The following is a 22,922-nucleotide window of genomic DNA, read 5'->3' as shown; positions in this document are numbered from 1 at the left end:
ATACTAATGTTTAGTTTTATTGGACTTTTGCAATGTTGTTAAATAATAAAGTAATTGCGTGAAATCAGCGTAGCGTTCGTGTTCATAATACTAGTGAACTGTATCTGTTATAAAAATGTAGGGAACGGTGTCCGTATGTTCAGAGTTTTTAATCAATTTATCGTGTCTGACGATATATATTACCGATATTCGAATCGGGATTTCAGCTTATTTTGCAATGCTGCTCGAATAAGGCATTTAGTGCATACATATGTTGTGTGTTTGTTTGACTTCGACTTACATCCGAAGCTTGAAGGCCACCTCTCAATATTTTTCTTCACGGCATCTCCCAGTTTTTGTAATCGATAAAATTATTTAATAATTTATAAATTTATTAATCAATGTTGACTTAATTTGCTCTAATCACGGAAACAACAATTATTTTCTTCTCAGAAAAAATGGTTGAGTGAAGTTCTGAGCCAGTATCGGAAGAAATTCTGAGACAGAGCATAGACTTAAGATAAAGTCAAGTACCTACTTTTACTAAATTAAAAAAAAAAAACCTAAATTAAAGTAGTCAATTGTGTCTTTCCTTATTATCAAGAAAGGGAAAAAAATATTCGTAAGAAAGGGAAAATGAAACTAAAATCGTTCGAAAATTTTCTTTGTCATAGATGTGGACAAAATATTACGAAGTTCTTCGAATCGATCACACACAACATTATACAAGTTAGCTACCTCTCTCAACTTCATGCGGGTACAATAAGATCTATATGCAACCTTTAGATTTTAGAAGAAACAAAATTTCTCTTGAATCACTGTTTATTATGAAAACCTCATAAAGTTGCGTAGTTTAAAAGATCTATACGTACAGACGACGAGAAGCGATTTTGTTTTATACTATGTAGAGATATAAATTCCTTATTGAATAACAAACAAACGTTAATAAGCCATAAGTAATATGTTGAAATGTATAATCGTAATATCTAGTTCGAAAGGACATTAACGATGAAATATTCAATAATTTAATTCATACTGCGCAACGATTACTAATAATGATAAAATATGTTAATTAACTCCTGTTAATATTATAAGATTAGTAAAATGTACTCGAATTTAATTAAATATATTACCATTTAATTAATACTACAGATATTCATTTATTGTTTTTTTTTAATACATCGAAAGCAAGCCGTTAAAATCCCCTTGTTGGGCTAAGGTCTCTTATGAGATGGATAAACGTCGGTGATCTTGCTCGATTGGGCGTTACCCATAAGTATGCTGTGTGCTAACCTCTAACTCTCTGTGCAAAGCAATCATTGCAAAGAAAATTGTCACAGAGTGTTGGCATTGCAATTTACACTTATCGATAGCGTAAAAACATATTTAAAAATATTTAAACGAATATTCTGGAAAAATAAGAAAAAAGGCGTAACAACAACAACGACATTAGAGGATACTTTGCATATTTATATCTGTTACTTCTAATTGATTTTATTTTTTTATGAAACGATGAGGAAATATATTTCGCGTAGCTTAACATAATATATATTTTTTAAAAACCTCCCATTAATGTTTCCAGAAAGAAACATTAATGGTAATCCATGTTTCTTTCTGTGCACTTTTCCGATGAACGGCGGTGACCACATACCTTCAGGTGGCTAATTTGTTAGTCTGATTACCTTTTTTAAATTACATATAGGTAACCGGACTAGCACAAAAACCACCCAATAGTAAATAGTGCACTGCCCGTGGACAATGCGCCACCAAACTTGAAAATTAAGATGTACCCTGTGCATGAAGTTACACTTGTTCACTCACCTTTCTTGCCGGAACTTAATAAGCCAGTATTCTTGCTTGCCGATAGAATATGTGATGAGTACTTGGTACCTACCCAGATGGAAAACAAAGCCACCAATTAAATACGAACATACTAGCCATTGTTACTGAATATATATATTTTTTTTAAATACTTTTTTTATAGTAAATGTTTAAATATAATATTTAAAAAAATCGAGTAAATAATATAATATAAATTATTTATAAAATTAAACGCCGTGAAAACCGATAAAAACCATTTTCCACCGACAAAGCGTCCGTCTTCTTTGCACGCGTGCGTTTTAACATGAGGTAGAAGAGGTCAGACAACACGTTGATAAGGCAGCCATAGCGATAAGTTGAATACAAAATTATGCAATCAACGGCCGTCAAGTTTTTGCTAGAGGCTGCCATTATTATAGCAATCAGCATTAGTTCTTGACTCTTAATGTAATACATATAGGGGCTATAATTTACAGAACCTTTTTTTCTGATTTTAAACGAACTACCTCTAAATAAAGCGTAGACACGGTATAAATTAATTTCAAAGAATTAAGTTGAATAATTTTAGGTAGATTATATTCTACTTGAATTTTATGTTACTTTTATACTAAAATAATCAAATAAATAAAACATCTGATACTTTAACTAAAAAAATAATTAAAAGTAGAACATTTTTATTATAATATAATAAAATTTTGCTGATAATTTCCAATGCTTACTATTTAAACAATAATGATAATTAATTTACCTAAGTACAAAGTCGAGCTGGTATATGTTATACCGGAAGATGATAATACTCTTTCCTTTTGTAAATATTTTGAAGTGAAAGATAATATAATAAATTTAAGTAAATTACACTTTAAATTCTCTTCAACGTTCACAGGTACGAGTATATCTGTTACTACGTTTACAACAACCTATATATCTACTGTATAACATTGCTTAATATATATCTAAGAGGTCATTAATCTACACAAATATTATAATTGCAAAATAACTCTGTTGGTTACATTTGGTATGGAGATAGTATGAGGCCCGAAGAAGAAAAAAGCTTACTTATTTAATTCACCCCCTGAGTGCGTAAAATGGAATCGACCGTTTGTGTGCAATAGTTAAAGTTTTCTAAATGTCGTGTGGATAAAGTCGAAGGTTTCTTCTACGTTCAGCAGTCTTAAACAATCTCACTTTTTTAATACAAAAAAATACATAATATAAGTAATTCAAAACTTACTCAAACCAGAATCGATATTTTTTTAAATTACCATAATATATTACGCATTAAAATATGCATCTCATGTGAATTTTATTTAAATCATATTATAAAATGCACTTAACTATAATAAAGATCGTAATTATTCTTTCATAATAACAGTTAAAGAAAACTATCGTATACCGACAATCACCGCCGACAATTACTGCGTCGATAATGTACATATGTAATTAAAAATTAAAATAATTACAAAGAAATCATTCATTCAATCAATAAATTACAAAAACGGGTAACTACCCATCAAATTGCATCCTTCCTTGCGTCTAAATATGGACCTACATTGATTTTAAAACGTTTAAACGATTTAGGCACATAAAATAATACATTTTACTCCGATTATGGCTGACCAAACTATCTTCAGTTTTTATTAAAAAAAAAGCAGTCGAATTTAAAAAGTAACAAAACGTGCGTCTAAATTTGTTTGTTCGTATTAAAATACGAACAAACAAATTATTAAATCCTTGAATCCTCAAAACGAGATATACAATCAAATTAAAAAAAAACTAACTAATAACAATACAAATCAACATTGTTTTAAAAACATTTATTACGGTAAAAATTATATTTTCACGCTGGTTGCGTTAGTACCTAAGTCATAAAACCGACTTCCCTTATCCCAGGGTCAAAAAAAGGACTTGGTAATCAGGCAGTTTGTTTAACACTAACCTTTTTATGTAATCCGTTAATAAGTTTAATTGAATTCAATGACCTATATAATTAAACGTTTATTACTAGACTTGGTTTTAACGTTCGATGTCACCATTTCTCAAAGTTTTATGTAAATTAAAAGGATTTATAAAACAATGAAACACCGCGTTTTCTAAATTAAACTAAATTGAGGGTAGACTATTATGTAAAATAATATGTAATAATAAGTATATATGATTATTTCATTAATAAAAAAAAGGTAACGGTTCTATAACAGATCGTTATATTGTAATACAATAAAGAAATTAAAAAAAATGGAAGCCTGATAGCTGATGTGAACCTTTAATTCTAATTAATTAATTCCTTTATTTTGAATGTTATTGAAATAAATATTGAGTAAAATAAATTAATTGCGATAATAAAAATAAAAAATAAACTTTATTATTATAATAAAATATAGATAAATAAACTTATTATTATAATAAAATAAGACTGATGCCGTTTTCGTCTTACCTCCAAAGCGCACAATGATGTCTAACATAGACACGCGCAGACGAAAAGTCTGTGATATTCATTAAAAGAAATCTATGACAGTTGCTGCAAATTACAATTGTTTATAAAATTAATCGTTCAAAAAATACTTTACGAGTTGTCTTATTCTAAAAATCGAGATTGATTGTATAAAATTAATATTTATACGTGCACGTATGTACGTTATACTGTTATTTAATAACATTCTCAAGCCACTCAGCCTTGTCATATCTCCGCTTGATACTAAATTAATTATAATTGTTAATTTGTACAATTCATACAATCATTAATGGTGAAGCGAGGGGTTGAATACTTATTTAACTGGACTTAATAAATCGTTATCGATTTAACCCTCGTTTTAAAGGTTAGATGCTAATCGCGCTAAGAGTGAAAGTTAAAAAAATATTATAACGACACTCTATATGAAAAAAAAGTCTAATAAATGTGAAAAGAAAAATGTTGGCCCCAAAAGCTTTGGACGGCACGATCGACGATTTGAATTTTGGAAATCCTTGCCTTCGTGATTCGCAACCTTATAAACAAGTTACTGACCAATGAAACAGTCGAATGCTTTTACTTTACTCGAGTAAGTTGATATTATAAATGAATTATAAATCGTGAAGATATAATATGCTAAGTGTAAACAGATTGTGCCAGATAACGAGGGTCAAGTGTGTACGATGTCAACTGACGCGGTGGCTTGACCGAAAGCCGCTGCAGTCGCATTGATTGACAGGAGATAATTCGTCCGACAACAAGAAAGCGATTCACGCTTGTAGCGTACATTTCCATGAAACTTGTTTCTATGTACGCATGCCTAGACTTCACTAGCTCTTTTTTGCTGGTGTGACCACAAATGCGCTCGGACAAACGTAACATTGTTAAAATACATTTAATCAGCTTCAAACTTAACAATAATGGAACGCTAGATCTACGATTTTAACAAGATTGACGGAACGATTATGTAAATTAGGTTTTAATATGTTTTTTTTATTACAGTAGATTTAATTATAAGGCACCAGATTTCTGGGAACGATTTACTTTACGCTCATGTGCATATCTAAAATTCTCTATTCTTGCATATGGTAACTGATGGCTATTATTTAAAAGACATTCGTAATCAAAGACTTGTATATTTAAATAGCTCATAAAACTACTTGGTGTCCTCGAACGAAATATTCTTTGTTCAAAAATGAAGCTCGAAACAGTTTTCAGAATCAGGGTAGTCCTATATCGAATCGATATTAGTCTCATTGATGTAGAAATCGAATATTTATGTCTACAACTGGGCAATGACCTCATCTCCAGTCGAGGAGAAAGGTTTAACACTTATTCCACCGCAATGCTCAACTGGAGGTAATTAAGCATGTGTTAATTCAGACATATACAGATTTCTTCATTATTATGATAAATCAGCCTCCAGATCAACTTCTCCGGTTATGTTGGCTGGCCATTGGGACGTATTAGCAAATAGGTTGACTCGATTCAAACCATCGCTAACAACCGTGTCACTTTGAATCACAGACACAGATGTTTAGATATTATTTCATCATTCATCATCGTTAGCCCGTTATGATCTCGGATTAGAATAGGACATCCCCCCATTCTACCCGTGGGTGTCGTAACAGGAATGAGAGTATTTAAGGTCTAGTGCATACCACCTGCACTTTGGGCTACCCGCGCAGTGACGGGTAAACAACCACATCAGCATTCCCGAGGAGGGTTGGTGTCAGGCAGGCGGCTGATAGTAAAACTTAAGCCAAAAAAAAAAAATTGTATCAAATACATGTTTAGATATTATTTAATATTATAATATAAAGAAATGCAATTAATACACGGTAGGCAGCGATAAATATAAGACATTACAAAAACTATCTATTCGCAATTCAGTTATTTGCTGGCGAGTTGTTAAGGGCAGGATATAAATAAACAAGTATCAATGATTGCAAAAGTTACTTACCGGAAAATGGCAGTCGATCGCGTTTTCTTATTTACTACGCTTCCTCTTGTGTTCGTTTAATGTTTAAAGATAATTGGTTATGAGTTACACGATATAATTACAATCAAGGGATCGGTTCAAGTTAATAATTGACTCGCTACAGTACGGTGAACCACGGATTTAACTGCATCTAGAAACGTCAAGCCGTTTTTTAACTGACTTAAAATATTATTTAGGACAAGATTAAACACAAAAAATAGAATCTATGCTATTGGTTGAGGAGTTCCTTCGTCTGAATCCAAACCTGGGTGTACCAACAGACAATGCTTATCATAAAATATCTTTAAAAAAAATTACCTACAAGTTTAAAAGGAAGTTGTTAAAAATTACTGAGTCAGGTTGCAATATTTGACCAAAACAAACGAATCACCATTGCAATTACATAAAAGTTCTTAAATAGCACATGGTTTTCAATTTGTTTGTATATTTTATTATGTATTTTCTCGTACATAGAGACTTTTTACGAACCGACTTCAATGATTATTTTTGTATAGGATTAAGTATAGCTCATTTCGTTACCATTTCGTTACATCCAGCGTACATTCAGACAAATTTTTGAAGTGGGTTTTTATCATGAACCTCACTTGTGTTCGTTAAAATTGTATAAACATCCTTTATTTATCCGTTTCATTTCCATTTATAGAAAGTTAAATAAACACCTTAAGAGGAAATAAGGCCTGAATTTTGTAGAATAAATATCGGAAACTTTTTTTTAAAGTGATTCCCTAGCAGAAGTATTGTTTATCCATCTGTGATAATCACTACATATTATGAAACAAACTCACCTTTCTTGTTTCGCCTGTTTGTCTGATTCACAAACTTAAAAACTATCAAACAGTATCGCATTGTATTCATCAATTTATGTAATGATTAATTAAGATTAGATTTATAATTTATTATGTGTGTAAATTAGTTGAAATATGACAATGATTGTTGAACATGTCAACAAACTTCACGGCGATTGGGACTTGTAAAGCGTTCGCCGCGTAAATTCTATCTATTGAATTATATGTATTACAATATAAACCTTTTATGCCAACCCTTATTCTAGTCTAGTATCCGTACGAAGCCGGGTGGATAGCTAGTTAAATATATGGAAATATTTATTGTTAAATGATGAAAGCCGAGATAGCGCACTGAATCATAAAGGTTAATATTTTTATTGCTTACATCCCATATTGAAAATGTTAATACATTTTATTGATAAGTCAATAATTGTTTATTTCCCATAACATTTTTAAAATCGACACAGATAGCGTAACGGTCACGCATCAATGGCTAGGGAGATGCGAACGAAATTTCAATAATTCGCGATTGAATGATTACGATCACAAATGAATGTGATAAGGTAGTGCGTATCAATATTGTTAAAAAAAAAATTGTTTAATCTCAGAGTAGTACGTAATAGGCGTTAAAAACTCTTCGATTTTTTGTATTTAGAAGAATTTTAAAATCAAAACATCAAACTCTGAGAAAGACATGAGCAAATGATTGCCCTTGATGTATTTTAATAACTTAGGAAAAGAAAAACCCACGTAGAACCTTATTTGACTAGGCCTTGTCGATTCTTATTGATTTTAACTTTAGTACCTATAATTATGAAAAAGAAGCAACTCGTAGACTGAAATGAACATCAGCTCAATAACAATAGAAAAGTAAGAAACAGCTTGTAATTGTCCCACACCTGGCCTTTGCCTCTTCCACTTAGCGAAAAGTTTTTAATTTCAATCCACCAGGCCGCTCCAATTCATATTAATAAATACAAATATTATGATAGAATGTTATATGAATGTTATATTACGTGATACGGCGTTTTTCTTCACCGCCGAACACGATTTAAATTATAAAAACAAATGAAGCAGGACTCGAACCCGTAATCTAATACGAATAAGGTTAAAGAATTCTATCCATAGAAAGCTTACATAATAAGTTTTTAGTCATAAATTACATTCATAAAATATAAATATTAATTTAGTATTGATATGACGTCAAAAAAAATCGTATAAAACGTTCAAAGGCATTTTCTCTTTAATAACGACACAAAACCTGTGTATAGCATATTAAAGAGAAAGGAATTACAATAATCCAATTAAATCACGACATTGACAACTAAATCCTATTAAGTACCTACCCCAAACAAGCATAATTGGCCGCCATTACGCGTCTGTCATTGCTACAAAATGGCGGGGAGCGCGGGAAAATAAATACGTTTAGAAATGGATATTATATCTTCATTAGCGTACGGTAGCGCATTGATATGTCTAGAATCTAGATGTGGAGGCTATTGAAATAGTTTGTATTTTATCACTCTTGGACGATGGCTTTTATTCTTTGCTTTATTGGAATTTTCTGTAGAGCATTGTATAGATTCAACGCAAGGTCGGGTCTCTATACAGAATATTGACTACAAAATGCTTGTATCGGGATGGGTTCGAAGCGCCGTATTTTACTTCATGAATTGATTTATACATAGGAAACGGGCCGTTAATATTTGCTATGGATATAGAAACTTCATCTTCAACTTGCGCGGTGTAAATATTGTACAAAAAGTAGCAATATTTACTGCGAGCAAATCTTGTTTATTAGAATGTTAGTTGCGAATTCAATCTGATGAATGTATGTTTAATAATATTTATGATGTTGTCCACACCGATTTCGCCTGCGGCGGTCAATCTCAGGGGAGTATCCTTAACTTAACACGCAGGCCACATAAGAATGAAAAGAATTTCAGGCGCAGGACCAACGGATTTTCATACTTTTTCTGAGGTTTGAATCCAGAACCTCGGGATCTGTGGCCCTATTAGCATTAGCATTAGCAGCCTGTAAATTTTCCCACTGCTGGACTAAAGGCCTCCTCTCCCTTTGAGGAGAAGGTTTGGAGCATATTCCACCACGCTGCTCCAATGCGGGTTGGCGGAATACACATGTGGCAGAATTTCGTTGAAATTAGACACATGCAGGTTTCTTCACGATGTTTTCCTTCACCGCCGAGCACGAGATGAATTATAAACACAAATTAAGCACATGAAAATTCAGTGGTGCCTGCCTGGGTTTGAACCCGAAATCATCGGTTAAGATGCACGCGTTCTAACCACTGGGCCATCTCGGCTCTATATCTAGTCACAAGACCAACGAAAAAATAATAAAAAAAATTTATTAAATAATAATGTTACACCTAAGATCTTTTGAAGACGTTGAGAGCTTGTTTCACCACACTGTTGCTTTCCTTACAATAAATCATAAAATTAAGCATAAATCCGCAATATTCGGCGAAGATTCACATTATCTGACCACTGACACCTTAATAATAGAATTATTAGACTAATCCAATACATATAACCATTAAGAGGACAGGAAGCGTTTGATAAACAGTGGAACATTACGAACTGTAACTTAAATAATAAAAATACATCCTTCCCGAAAGCCATTTGAAGTAATCAAAGTGAACCTACACCATTAATTTGCTAATGAAGTATATGATTATAAAACGGGGATCGACGACCGATATTCATGAATAACAAACAAAGGCCTAAAGGAAATTGAAATATTAATAATACGATTGATTTAATTACGGCATCAAACAATAAGACATAAAATTAATGTTTTATAAACGGACACTGTAACGCATAAATGATGATAATTAATACGCATAAGCCGCATAATCCATACTACACTCGATACCGGCTGTAATGAATGCATTCAAAGAGCCATTTTGCTTTAGTGTCGATTTCAAAATGGTTAGATACAATAAGAGTATTTATATATAATACTGCCTACCCGACCTGGCTTCACAGGTTACAATATCTATGTACAAATTTTAGACATAAAAAAAAATCTAGTTTTTCCGACTACTATAGTTGAAATTCTCGACTTTTGGCTATTATAATATGTATGTATTATACATATAAATCTTTCTTTTGAATCTCTGTTTATTGATGAAAACCGTTGCGTACTTTAAAAGATCTAAGCATACAGACTTCGGGAAGCGACTGTGTTTTATACTATGTGGAGATTAAAATTACGTTTTTTTTTCTGCATTTAGAATAGCGTTGTGAAATAAACTCCAGAACATCATTACAGTATACTTTATTTTTCGGTGTAATGACGAAAAAATGATTTTCTTAACATACAATAGTGACAACAGTTATCATCCTTGCAAATATCATAAATGCCTTGACAATTCCTTATTTATTTACATTAATCCACATATCAACATGAATTTGTAGTCCATTAAACACGTACTCCATATATATAAGTAACGGAGCCATGATACATAACAATAGAAAAACGCAACTCAAATAAGACTCGGTCGAATCGTTAAAATTAATAAAAATTGCTTACACGAATACGTGCTTTAGACGTAATTGATACTTAGATTGGTTGTGAAAACAATCACATAAAATTCAGCACACGTATCAAATATGAAAAGTATATATTTGTATATTTTAATAACGTTCGATACATAAATATGCATATAATTGAATAGAATGACATTTAAACGGCAAACAAACACCAAAGCAACAAAACGAATGATCTTCGAACTTAACCTCATCGTATTCTAATATACACCACTTATAATTTAATTTGAATCGATCGATTAACCAGTTGAGAGGTCATTTGCTCACCGGAAGCAGGACAATGGACGACCTGAGCGCTATTACACGGCACAACGATTATGTTAAATATTCTAATGAGAGTAACTACAATTATATTTAGGTATTTCATCGACCGATAATTTCATAGTCATTAGGCTTTTTTTGTACTTATAATTAAGAAGTTATCCTAATGGTCATACTTGATTCATTTGTAGTCTAAAATCAATTTTTGGTAGATAAAATCCGCTAAATGATTATTAGTACTGTGCAAATATCTATGGCAGTTGTGGCCAAGTTGTGACCACTTATCATCTGATGACCCGTTTACCATTTTCGCTAAATCCTTTTATTGTTACACCTTAAATAAAAGCATTTGTAAGTTTACTTCATGTCTTTGCAAATATTTATTTTTTAATCTATGGACTTACAGTTCACATGTGATTAGGACGATATTAATACTTGGCATTGCTCATCTCAAATACACTGTTCAACCTCAATTTAAGTATTTAAGTAATTTAAGTAAGTTATTTTTATTTACATGTAGGACTTAATAATTTTAATAATGATTGTAATGATTATGTAAATCGTTTCATTTCTATTTCTTTCCACTGATTATATGTGTATCCTAGTTACTGACGACCTGTAACTATCCCACAGCTGAGCTAAAACCTCTTCACCTTCTTGTGGAGGAGGCGTACAGATTTTTCCACTACGTTACTCCAATGCAAGTTGGTATACAAACTATTCGTTCCTAATAATAATTAAAAAAAAAACCTAATAAATTAAAAAAGTTATATTAAAATATATTTTCAATTGCGGTTAAATAATTAGGAACGACTTATGTCAAAAGCACTCTTGCATAAACAGGTACCTGATACTTTAACGATAACTTTCTGATATTGACTTTAGATTACGTCAAAATATCGCTAATTGAAAACGCTTTAATAATAAATGTAAAGCAAGATATTTTCGTTTATCTTTAATCTGTCTTTAAAAACCATTAAATTTCAAAGTTAAAGTAGCTTAACTAACTAAAGAAGAACTGTTCTTAATACTTTTTTTTCCAACTATGTAACCGCTTTTGGCCTTTATGGCCTCTACAGCGTCACCGTGCGAAGAGCTAGTAAAATACTTAAAGCCTGGATGTTGAGAACACACTCAGAGGGCTCAGAGGCCGCTCGCCCTAAGGGTCCTGTGAGGCTGGACTTCAGCTTAGGACACCTTCGACGTCGGCAGGGAAAAGTTCCTAATATAAATAGTGGATTACACCTGTATATATAGCATTGTCTCAGAAAATATTAATAGCGTGATTCAGACAAACCACGTGTCACGTGAAAACCATAAAGAATATTTTAATACAATTTAACTGTTGCATTCCTTGGATATTCAAGTAATATATTTTTTGTAGCTTACAAGCGGTTGGCAATAATTAATAAAGTTATGTTAGGTTTAATTACTTTAGTAACTTTATATAGAAACATGAATACCCTATATTTTTATTTGCATTGAACTATCATTATCATAAAAATGAATGGAAATAGTTCATTGTTGTACAAATTTAAACTTAATTATAAATACTGGCTATCATTGTTGTTTTTAATTGGCACAAAATAAATATAACCTTTTTATGAATAATATATATGTAATAATAAAAAGTAATTGAATAAATAAACTACATATATACTTTATAGAAAAACTCATTTATTTATTTGTGTGAGAATCTATGGCAAACGATACACGCTTAAAATTTTATACTTAGTAAATGTTCCCAATGGATAGAAGTTTGTATACCTTCAATAGACAAATAAGAGTGAAAATCGACATCAAGTCACCGTGAGAATTGCCACTATAGCCAAAATCGATTTCACCTTCATCAGGAGCAACACAAATATTAATTAGTAAAGATTTGCGATGTTATCGAAATCTGCTACCATTATTTGTGGTATAGGAGTTTCTTTCGTCAGTTCGTTTCAGGTCTGAGGTTTTTCTTTCCGAACTGATGATCTGTGAAAGGAGTCATTCTAAATAAAATAAAATAAATAAATATTTATTTAGGACAATTCATAAAATTTTATAACACTTCTTTAATTTCCTAATCTATTTCCCTTAGTATTGAAAAAACAGAAAACGAAAGAACGAAGAACTCGAGAGACACCTGTAGTCGAAATTGAAATAATCAAATAGGTACTTGTATTATTACTATTTGACCAATGACCAGTAAGTATCGTTGACCTTGAGAACGAGAAATTAACGAATGCTTTGTCGTTCATCATTTTATATTACTAAATAAAATGTAACATAGTTAACGCAATGTAACTAAAATGCATTGCAATGCATTCATATCTCTCTACACATATTAAAAAAAACTTAAGTAAAAATAACAAAATATGTTGTACAATACAATATACATAATATATTGTTATTAATAAAGAATAATATGATATAATTTATTCAATAATGCGGTTTTCATTTTTTTTTTATTTCCTACTGCCAAAGATCTCATTTCTATTTACTTAATAATAATATAGACTAACTATATTTCATATGATTTAAAAAAAAGGAAACCTACTTTTAAAAAAATGTTCGTCAAAATTTTAGGACGACATTTCAATTTATGTAAATGACCGAGGTTTATGTTCGAAGAACATATTAAACTACTCTAAATGTTTCGACACGCCCTTCATTTATATAAAATTCGTTATCTTAAACATGTTTTAGTTCGTTAAATTGATTAATTTATTATATTTAAAGGTATAAAACTCTGACATGTAAATAAAATTTTTAAATTACGATTATTATCGCTATGTAATCCTTTAATATTTTGTTTTTGGCTTCTGTCTGATAGAGCCGCGCTTAACAATTCTACATTTTCTAGTAGCTTTTATTTAATCATATGTAATTATAATTTAAATTCGTTAAACATATTTTTTATTTTAGTAATGTCATAAAGTGAAAGCATGTTTGTTTGGACATATGTCCTTCAGTCACACTTGAACAGTTAAATGGATTTTAATATAATTTGATACGAGTCGATTTCGTGAAATAGAAGATAAACTTTTTTTTATTATTAGTAAAAAAAAAAAAACAAAATTTATTTTAAGTCAAGCGAATAGCGAGTAATCGGACGAGTAACTTCCAAACAAGCTATTAGATCTGTATTGAGTAATTAGGACAGATATCTGTTAAGATATAATTACAATAAAATGTTCTCACATTCATCTCCTTAACCAGTCTGAGGTTCACAACAGGTCATACGGACCTATACAAATATTTATTATGATCAGGAAAAGAACCTATGAACTTTAAAGTTTAGTTGCAGTGACAACTTGGACAATTAGAAAAAATATGTCCAATAGACAAATAAAATCTAAAAACATTTTTTTTTGTGTACATATTTCTGATATAGATTATTTTGTCCTTAGCTGGCCCTCCAAGTGGCCCTCCTGTAGTACGCTGCCAACTCCGCAAACACAAGCCGAACAGGAAGCCCCGTACGCCCTTCACCACACAACAGCTCCTCGCTCTAGAGAAGAAGTTTAGGGACAAACAATACTTAAGTATTGCGGAAAGAGCAGAATTCTCCTCATCATTACGACTAACGGAAACACAGGTTAGTTGTCGCATAATATGTTCGACATTGGAATCTTTCGTAACGGATGAAAGGATGGTCCATTATTCTAAGAAATATATATAAAATACTTTTCTTAGTTCAAATCTTAGTTTTATTAAAATACAGAAAACTGTATTTTTGAATCTAAACAATAAAATTTGGTGCCCAATCTCGCAAAAAATGGTCAAATAGACCATACAAACACTACACTACGGTTTTCTCTAAATTAGTCTAATTGATATAAATTTGGCACTGGCTGCTATTCTCAACGAAGATTATGATCAACGAAGATTGATTATTAGATAAGTTATCCATCAGACATGTGTATACGGAGCGTTTAATATCTCCAACTCCTCAACTTTAAGGTGGAACTCAAAATGTATTAACAAAAAACCAATAACTTTTAATTGGCTTGGATATAGACTTGATCCACAGCCGTATAATGTAGCAATTACGCCAACGAGCCAATATTCTTGTGACCAAACATCCAAACATAGCAAATTGTATAAAATATTCTTAATCCATTAACAACTCAATACATTGCGCTGTTGAAATTAGTAATAAGCGAGATTAATGTAAAGGGCAACGTTATTTTCGTCATTGTGAATTACCATCCACATGCTAATAATTGCAAATTCGTAACCATATACGTGAAGTCAAGTTTCTGATTTTGGAATATCGTAAATTCAGCTATTTGCCTGATTATTATACAAAGCCCGTTGCGTGTAATGTCCGCACCATATTAGACTCAAATGTATTTTAATCCAATTTGTTGACGTATCAAAAATAAGCTAATGTTATCGAAATATGTGCAATAAATTGTATATGCCCGATACCTAGCATTCCGAATTATATGTAGCAAAGATTTACCGAATATTTTGAATTGTTCATCAAGTTGGAAAAGTATTTGATGGTTTAATTTGTAATTTTATATTCATTTCAGGTTAAAATTTGGTTTCAAAATCGTCGGGCTAAAGCAAAACGTTTGCAAGAGGCTGAAATAGAGAAACTCAGACTCTCTGCGCGACCCCTACTTCCTCCATCATTCGCGCTATTTGGCGGAGGTGGGGCTCCACCTTTGTTCGCTGCTATGGCTGCGGCGACGAGGCCGCAACTCAGTTTTTTAGGAGGGCCACCTACCCACCAGCACGCTATAAACATGAATATACTGAATTCCTTACAACCACATTGACGGCATGAACACGCGGTGGCGCGTGACGGAGAACAGCCGCCATCTTCCTAACATGGCGACTAGAACTGACAGTTTTATTATGATCGGATATGCGGACTGAAACAAGTGATTGATAAATAAAAAAAACTGTGGTATACTATAGTGCCAGTACTTAATTTTATGTAAATCGGTTTAATTTTTTCAATAAGAAAGATGCATAGAGTGACATAGACTATATCCCTCAAAGCTGATTTTATTAATATAAGATACATTTTAAAAAAATCTCAATGAATAAGTGCAATTCGTTCAGTTTGATATAGCCATAATTAACTTTAAATATTTTTTTGTAAATATAGCAATGGTATAGTTAATAGTTGTTATAAAAGGCGTATAGTTTCACTAATATCGGTAATAAAGTGTGTAATTAACATGATTATTTATTTTTTTAAGTATGATATTAAACGTAATATAACAGACATTTATGAATGGCAGATGATCGCTAATTACTTAATTTCAGAGCAATTTACGTTAATGATATATATAATATCCATTTTTATGTTTTTTAATTTATTTTACGGTAATATTATTATCTATAATTTTCGTGTGTAACTTTTTAATTTTAACGAGACAAGACATCACAATTGCTGCTTTTATTAGTTTCATGATGTTAATTATTATTTTATTCCTTATCGTGTATCGTTTAGAAATTTAAAACTATTTTGTTTGTTCATATTAGATCAATTTTAAATCAATGTAAATATTTATAAATTAATTTATTGAATACGTACGAATAAATGTAATATCGAATTACGATACTATTAAACTTTTTTAAACAGAATTATTGTATGAATAACGTTTAATAATTTATATTATACGGTTATTCATATTTTAGGAAATATTGTAAATTGGAAAAAATAAGTCATTAAACATAATGTTTAAGCTCTTTAATAAAATGAAGTTGTCTCCGTTTTGGTTTTTTATTACCTGTTATTAATATTTATTATCTATAAAAATATATATTTAGCCTGTAATTATTCCACTGCCGGCAAGACCTACCTTTGAAGACGATGATTTGGAGCCTAATACACCACGCTCTTACCCTGTGTGTTGATGAATAATTTATATGATGCAGAATTTTATCTGTCAAATACAACGTTATATTATATGTTTTCTTTTGCCGCCGATCACAAGATGAAACACAAATTAAACATGTGAAACAGTGATGCTTGCCCGGATTTAAATCTACGATCTCATGTCAAGATCCAGTTATTCTATTAACTTAGCTCTCTCTCTAATAACGTGTAGTATAAAATATATAAATTTAGATCTTTTTTTACGATACAATCACCTTCAATATCTTTGTTTGAGTATTTGGCAGTCATAAGCCGATATCAAATTATTTTATTTTTAATGAACTTTATAGGATGTACGGTGCAATACCTTCGTCGTGCCAAAATTTAAATTCTAAACGAAAAAAAATATATATAAAGTCCGTATGTGTCAATTTGATTTACTTATCACAACAGAATATCAGTATTTTTAACTGGTAATAAACCGCAAGCTTAGAAATAACCGGATTTGTTGGACTACGATCTAATTTATTGTGACTGTTCATTGATAAAATCATATCCTATTTCTGACAGCTAAAATACTATTAAAAATTTCAACATCGAATTATTTTATAATTCATTTGTAATTATATTATTAAATTGTATCGTTGATTTTAAAAATGAGTCATTAAAACTAACTTAACTATTTAATACATTTAATTAAAATAAAATTAGTTATGTATAGAAAATGCTTACATTTGAAAATCAGAAGACTGACCCATATTTAAATACGTATATGTATTGAATTATATCTATTTACTATTATTTATATTATAAGCAAGATTTTGTTTGTATATTCATATACAAGACAATATCTTTCTCATAGTTTTAAAGACACTGGTGGTTTTGGTTACACTAGGATTTGCTATCAGTTTTCCTGTTGTGGTCATTCATTCAAGACTTATAAACTAATGAATTAAGATTTTCTGCCGATCATCCATAAGTTAGCATAACTATGGTGTTAGTTAAGGTCATCGAAACAAAAAACTTTCTTGCAAAAATAATTCACATATCTCTCATCTTCTATTTTTCCGTTAATATATAATTAATTTCATTATATAATTACCCGTTCCTTCTTTTAAATCATTTGCTCAACATTCTAATCATTGTTTTTGCTTTTTTTTTTTAATAAATCGAATGAAAAATATTGACATGTCTCCAATGTTAACGTAACGTTAATGTAACTTTAATACTAAGCAAACTTAAATTGGTATGTTTGATGGCGATGGCCGACATCAGTTAGGAAGACGGAGAAGGAGGAAGCCTTGCCGGCCCTTCTTAAAGAAAACTAGTACCTATAATATATAGTTACCTATGCTGAACATTAGTAGGTACATTAGTACATACGTGTATGCGCAAACATCGGACTCACTCAACGCTACCTATAGTCTGATGGGTGCCGTCTTATTCGCCTCGACAAGAAAGAGTCCAAGCTCAAGACTAACTGTGATCTCCGAGGCACAAGGTAGATACTGTCAACTTAAAGACTAACCCACTGGAGAATATCAGGACAGAAAAACCAATATGGTTTTACAATGATACTACTGTATTTTAATTATATGACGGTGTTGTTATAGAAGCGAGTATTACCACACTAAGAAGTTTTTTGAGTAATTTTTCACTTTTAGTCATTATCGTACGTGAACTCGATGTATATATTTTTATATGACTACTATAATATATATTGTAATACACATGGCCGAATTTCGTCACGAGAGTCAATCTGAAAGCTTGCGTAGGAGATAAGTTTTTTTTTTTAAAGAATAGTTGTTATGCCCCAAATAAATTAAGAATTTACTAACATTTCTATTAACCTCTCCCTTTAAGCTTATCGCTTGTGTCAGGAGTGGAGACGATAATAGCCCAGGAGCGATCCTCGTACGCGACCCGTAAACGCTAGCGCTCTTGACGCTTAAATACTAGATACATGCTATTCCCTCTCGAGTTGTTATCCGTGTAAGTGGATAACAATTCAATTGGAAAATGATTAGGAGAGTCCTTGACTCTCCCTGATGGAGTGTAAAATATATCACTTCGTTACTCCGGGTTGTTATTATGTCCCTGGACAGACAATACCAATAACTGATTACTACAGAAAATAAAAAGGCTTATAAATATAATCTTTACTAAAGAAAATAAGTCTTGGGATTATCCTTAACTAAACGTAGTTACTTAATTGATTACTTTCATAGTATTATTATCTTACGGCATTTTGCTTTTGGGTAACGCTACAGATATTAAAAGTGTTTTTATACTGCAAAAAAGGGCTTTTCGGTGTAATTATAATCTTGGAGCTCGAGACTTCAGGATATTCTTAATAAACAACAATATAATGTATATTCACAATAATATAGATCTTTTCGAAGGAAACGGTGACTATTATTGCATAAATAGGAGGAGGAAAGGTAAACTAATAACACCTAGTTTCCGACTTCGTAAAGTTAAAACATACTTCCTGGGGCAAGGAATTCGTTTCTGTAATAAGATTCCACAGTTATTTATACCATGGTCTATTACAAAATATAAAGCTTATATCAAATAAAAAATATTGATAAAGGAATATGCCTTATATTATCTAATCAATACAAGATTATATTAAAGATAAAGAATCGTGCAGTATTTAGAACTAATTATTGATTTCTAGGCAGGGTATACATAACTTTGTAATTAAAATGGCGGAAAAGAGCAGAATTGAACCGGTGCTAGTTTTACACTTAATTTAGCACTGTAGCATGACGATTCAAAAGTACTTGTATAAGTTTACTTGAATAAAAAAAATTGGGAGAATATTTTTTATTTAATTAAAGAAAGCACCACAGAATTTTTAGATGCTTCATTTGATTTTTCAATTCATCTCGCTCTCGGCGGTATACGAAAACATCCTGAGGAAAGCCGCATTGGTGCAGTGATGGTCTATAAACTCTAAACCTTGTCCTTAAAGAAAAAGGAGGCCTTATTGCAGCTGTACAACATCAACAGACTTTTACTGATGTATAATTAAGTTGTCTACAAGAAATATATATATATACTTAGATAAATATACGAAGGTGCTTTTAGATCATCATATTTTAGTAATATGGCAAGATAGCTCAGAAAGTTAGAATACGTGAATCTTAACTAAAGGATGCGGGCTTAAGTCCGGACGAGATCTGCTGACTCCGCGAATATTATTTATGTTTTTAATTTAGTTAATATTCGGATATTAAGAAAAACTTTTTCAGGATTTACATCTATCGACCTTTGCCACGTGTTATTATAAGTATGGGACAGCGTGATGAAAGTAAGCTCCAAACTTTAATAAAAAATGAAATTTTTGGTCACTGTTACGTGCACGAACAAAATTATACCTTCCAGAGGCCCTTCGATTGTCCTTCAATGCCGACAACTCATCAACAACTCTTCGTATGGTGATCCGTGAGCGACAGTGGCCACTATCCATCATGTGAACCGTCAGTTAATTTTACCATCTTACACTATAATAAACTATAAATAAATATTATAACCTCAGGGATCATCATAATTTACTTCGACATCGATACTTACAAAATCATTTCTCCTGTTTGACGATCAACGCACAGCCAGTCTAAAAAGCTGAAATTTGCAACAATATGTAAAAACTCTTTAGGAAATTTCAACCATAAGGAGAACAAATGGAATAATTCCTTTGTTTTAAATTTTACACGTACGATGTCAAGACATACAGCTAGTTACGCATATTCTCAAACATAATTATAATTCTTATACAATTTTATCAATAGATAAAAATGTATTCTTACCGATTACTTCCACCTACACACTAGTACTACTACACCTTTACTTAAATAAAATATAAAATATAATATTGCATTCACGGTATATTTTACTGGTTCAATAATAACTTCATCAAGCAATCACTGTAATAAAATAACGAACATGTCCAATAATTAATATTATAACTGACTACCGAGGAATGTTACATTTTTCAATGGCAAAGCATTCAAACAATTAAATAATAAATACAATTTCAACTAGAAGCTTGGATGTTTTATGTCCTTATAAGCATACAGTTGCGAGCTTTTTACGTAACGATTATATATGATAAAATATACATACATAGTATTGTTGCAAAAATAATTAAAATGCCCTCCTGCCCGACCGGTTGGATTAAATCGCACAATTAATGAACGCATACCTCTCCGCAGTACTATATTTAACATTAAAATAATTTTATAATGTCACTCGTAAGGCTGAAGATATTAACCTTAATATAATGGTCGCATTACTGTCGCAGCCAGGCAATGGGCTATTATTTTTACACGTAAAAGCAATTGGCATAATCGACACTCCCCACTTAACATATATAGACGGACTAACGAGAACTATTATACTAGTAATTGAAGTATGTATAGGGTTGACACTAAAGCTGTTCTGGCGTCTTGAATCAAAAGCATTTCAATTACGTTTTAGAAGACCGATACAACTTTTGAATTGTGCTTGAATATGTAGAATTTAATATTTTAGAAGAACTTTTTAAGGTCGTGTTCTAAATTCCTTTTGTTGAAATAAATAGATGTTCTTTATATTTTATATCTAATTTAGTCGATGTTTCATTATGTTATCTAAAATATAACAAATGACAACCCTATGCGTTTCCAAACGTAAAAGGCACATTCACAGTTGGCGAGTCAACTCGACCCAGTGGCTTTCCAATTTTACATACTCGCTTCCCCACTAGCCACTAATTGCTGTCGTCGACAACAAAAAAAAACTACGAACATTTTGAGCGATGTTAATTCGCATAATGCACAGATTCGTATGCTGCGTCGAACGGAACGCAACTGTGTACAGCCATTAATTACTCATTTATTTATTTACCAAAATGGCGGTTTTATTACTATACGTGGCCAACAATTTATCGTAATTGGTCACTTCATTCGCAACTTGAATAATGTGTACGTCCAGTTCCACACGACCTCCGGGACAACTCCTTTTTTTTTCTAGGTAATTTTTTACGAGAAACTCGAAGGCTTCCTAGGACCAGCTACAGAAGTAAGTATTATAAAGTAAATTTTTCAATGCGTAAGTCGTTCTGAAAACAACTTACACATTTTATATACCATTTATGTATCTCATTGCATTCAACGGATAGCGCAAAGTCGTTATCGCGAATATTTGCAATTAAACTGTTTGTTATTTGCAAGTGAACGTTTCGTTAAAATTAAATTTAATTAATTGCGTCGAGCGATCGAAGTTTAATTAGAGCTAATTACGTTACATAGAAATCACTTTATTCGGTCGTTGCATACCGACATACGTACCTACTCGTTATGTCCTCATTTCTACTTATTATGTAAGTGTTATTTCAATAAATAGTTTAACACTTGTCCCAACATTACGTGAAATAATTGGATTATGTGTTCGAGAGAAGATTAGGTATTTAGTTTTTATTTTTGATTAGATTCAATAATATTTGGATAGCTCGAATGTATGATGAATATAATAATTTGAACAATGTACCACAGCTTTACTTTCCTTGAGAATGTTTTGAGCTTATTTCATCCTACATATGAAAGGACACGTGGAAGATTTTCATCCGACACAAACATATTTCCTGACCATGTTTCCCAACACCGTCGATAACAAGATGAATTATAAAAACAAATTATATGGTACATGCTCGACTTTGCTACCACAATCTTTGAATGGATCTTTATTAGTAAATACCTATTATTATTATCATAGACAGAAAAAAAAAAAAAACCGAAAATGAATGAATGATGATGAATTTAATTGTATTTGAATACATTAGGAACCTAGATCGTATATTTAGGATACTTTTAACCTAAAGCCCAAAATTCGATCTTCGTAACTATTTCGAACGCAATTCAAGAGTAATTTATACGTATATCTATTACCTGGGACGTCTACTAATTTGATACTTCGTAATTTGATATAATTAACACGCTAAAAACTCCTTTCGACGGGACTCGCTCATTAGCTCACTGTAATTACTAAACTAATTAAGCATTCCATTTATCTGATCGTATACACACCAAAATAACCCTTTGGCCAAGAGCTGCCCACTCTTAATGATTGTCGAACTTTTTGTCATATGGCAATCAAAATTTCAAACACCTAAATTACTAATTAGCTTCGATTTATTATTTCTTGGAAAATAAATTGTAAAAGAAATAAAATATGTTACAATAC

The 22,922-nt window shown here is 31.4% G+C and overlaps 1 protein-coding gene across 1 annotated transcript in view; it reads left to right on the top strand.

The window, feature by feature from the left end:
• LOC125073089 (muscle segmentation homeobox-like) overlaps nt 1–16,258 on the top strand; it is a 41,662-nt gene extending 25,404 nt beyond the window's left edge. Inside the window, exons 2-3 of the mRNA XM_047683782.1 lie at nt 14,266–14,453; nt 15,397–16,258. Of these exons, the coding sequence (XP_047539738.1) occupies nt 14,266–14,453; nt 15,397–15,645 (437 nt within the window). The 3' untranslated portion in view covers nt 15,646–16,258. The remainder of the gene's footprint in view (nt 1–14,265; nt 14,454–15,396) is intronic.
• Nucleotides 16,259–22,922: the final 6,664 nt, after the last annotated feature.

Source organism: Vanessa atalanta, chromosome 23 (assembly GCF_905147765.1).
Source record: "Vanessa atalanta chromosome 23, ilVanAtal1.2, whole genome shotgun sequence".
Taxonomy (NCBI): Eukaryota; Metazoa; Arthropoda; class Insecta; order Lepidoptera; family Nymphalidae; genus Vanessa; species Vanessa atalanta.
The sequence above is the reverse complement of the archived record's forward strand: the minus strand, read 5'-3'. Positions and strand labels throughout refer to the sequence as shown.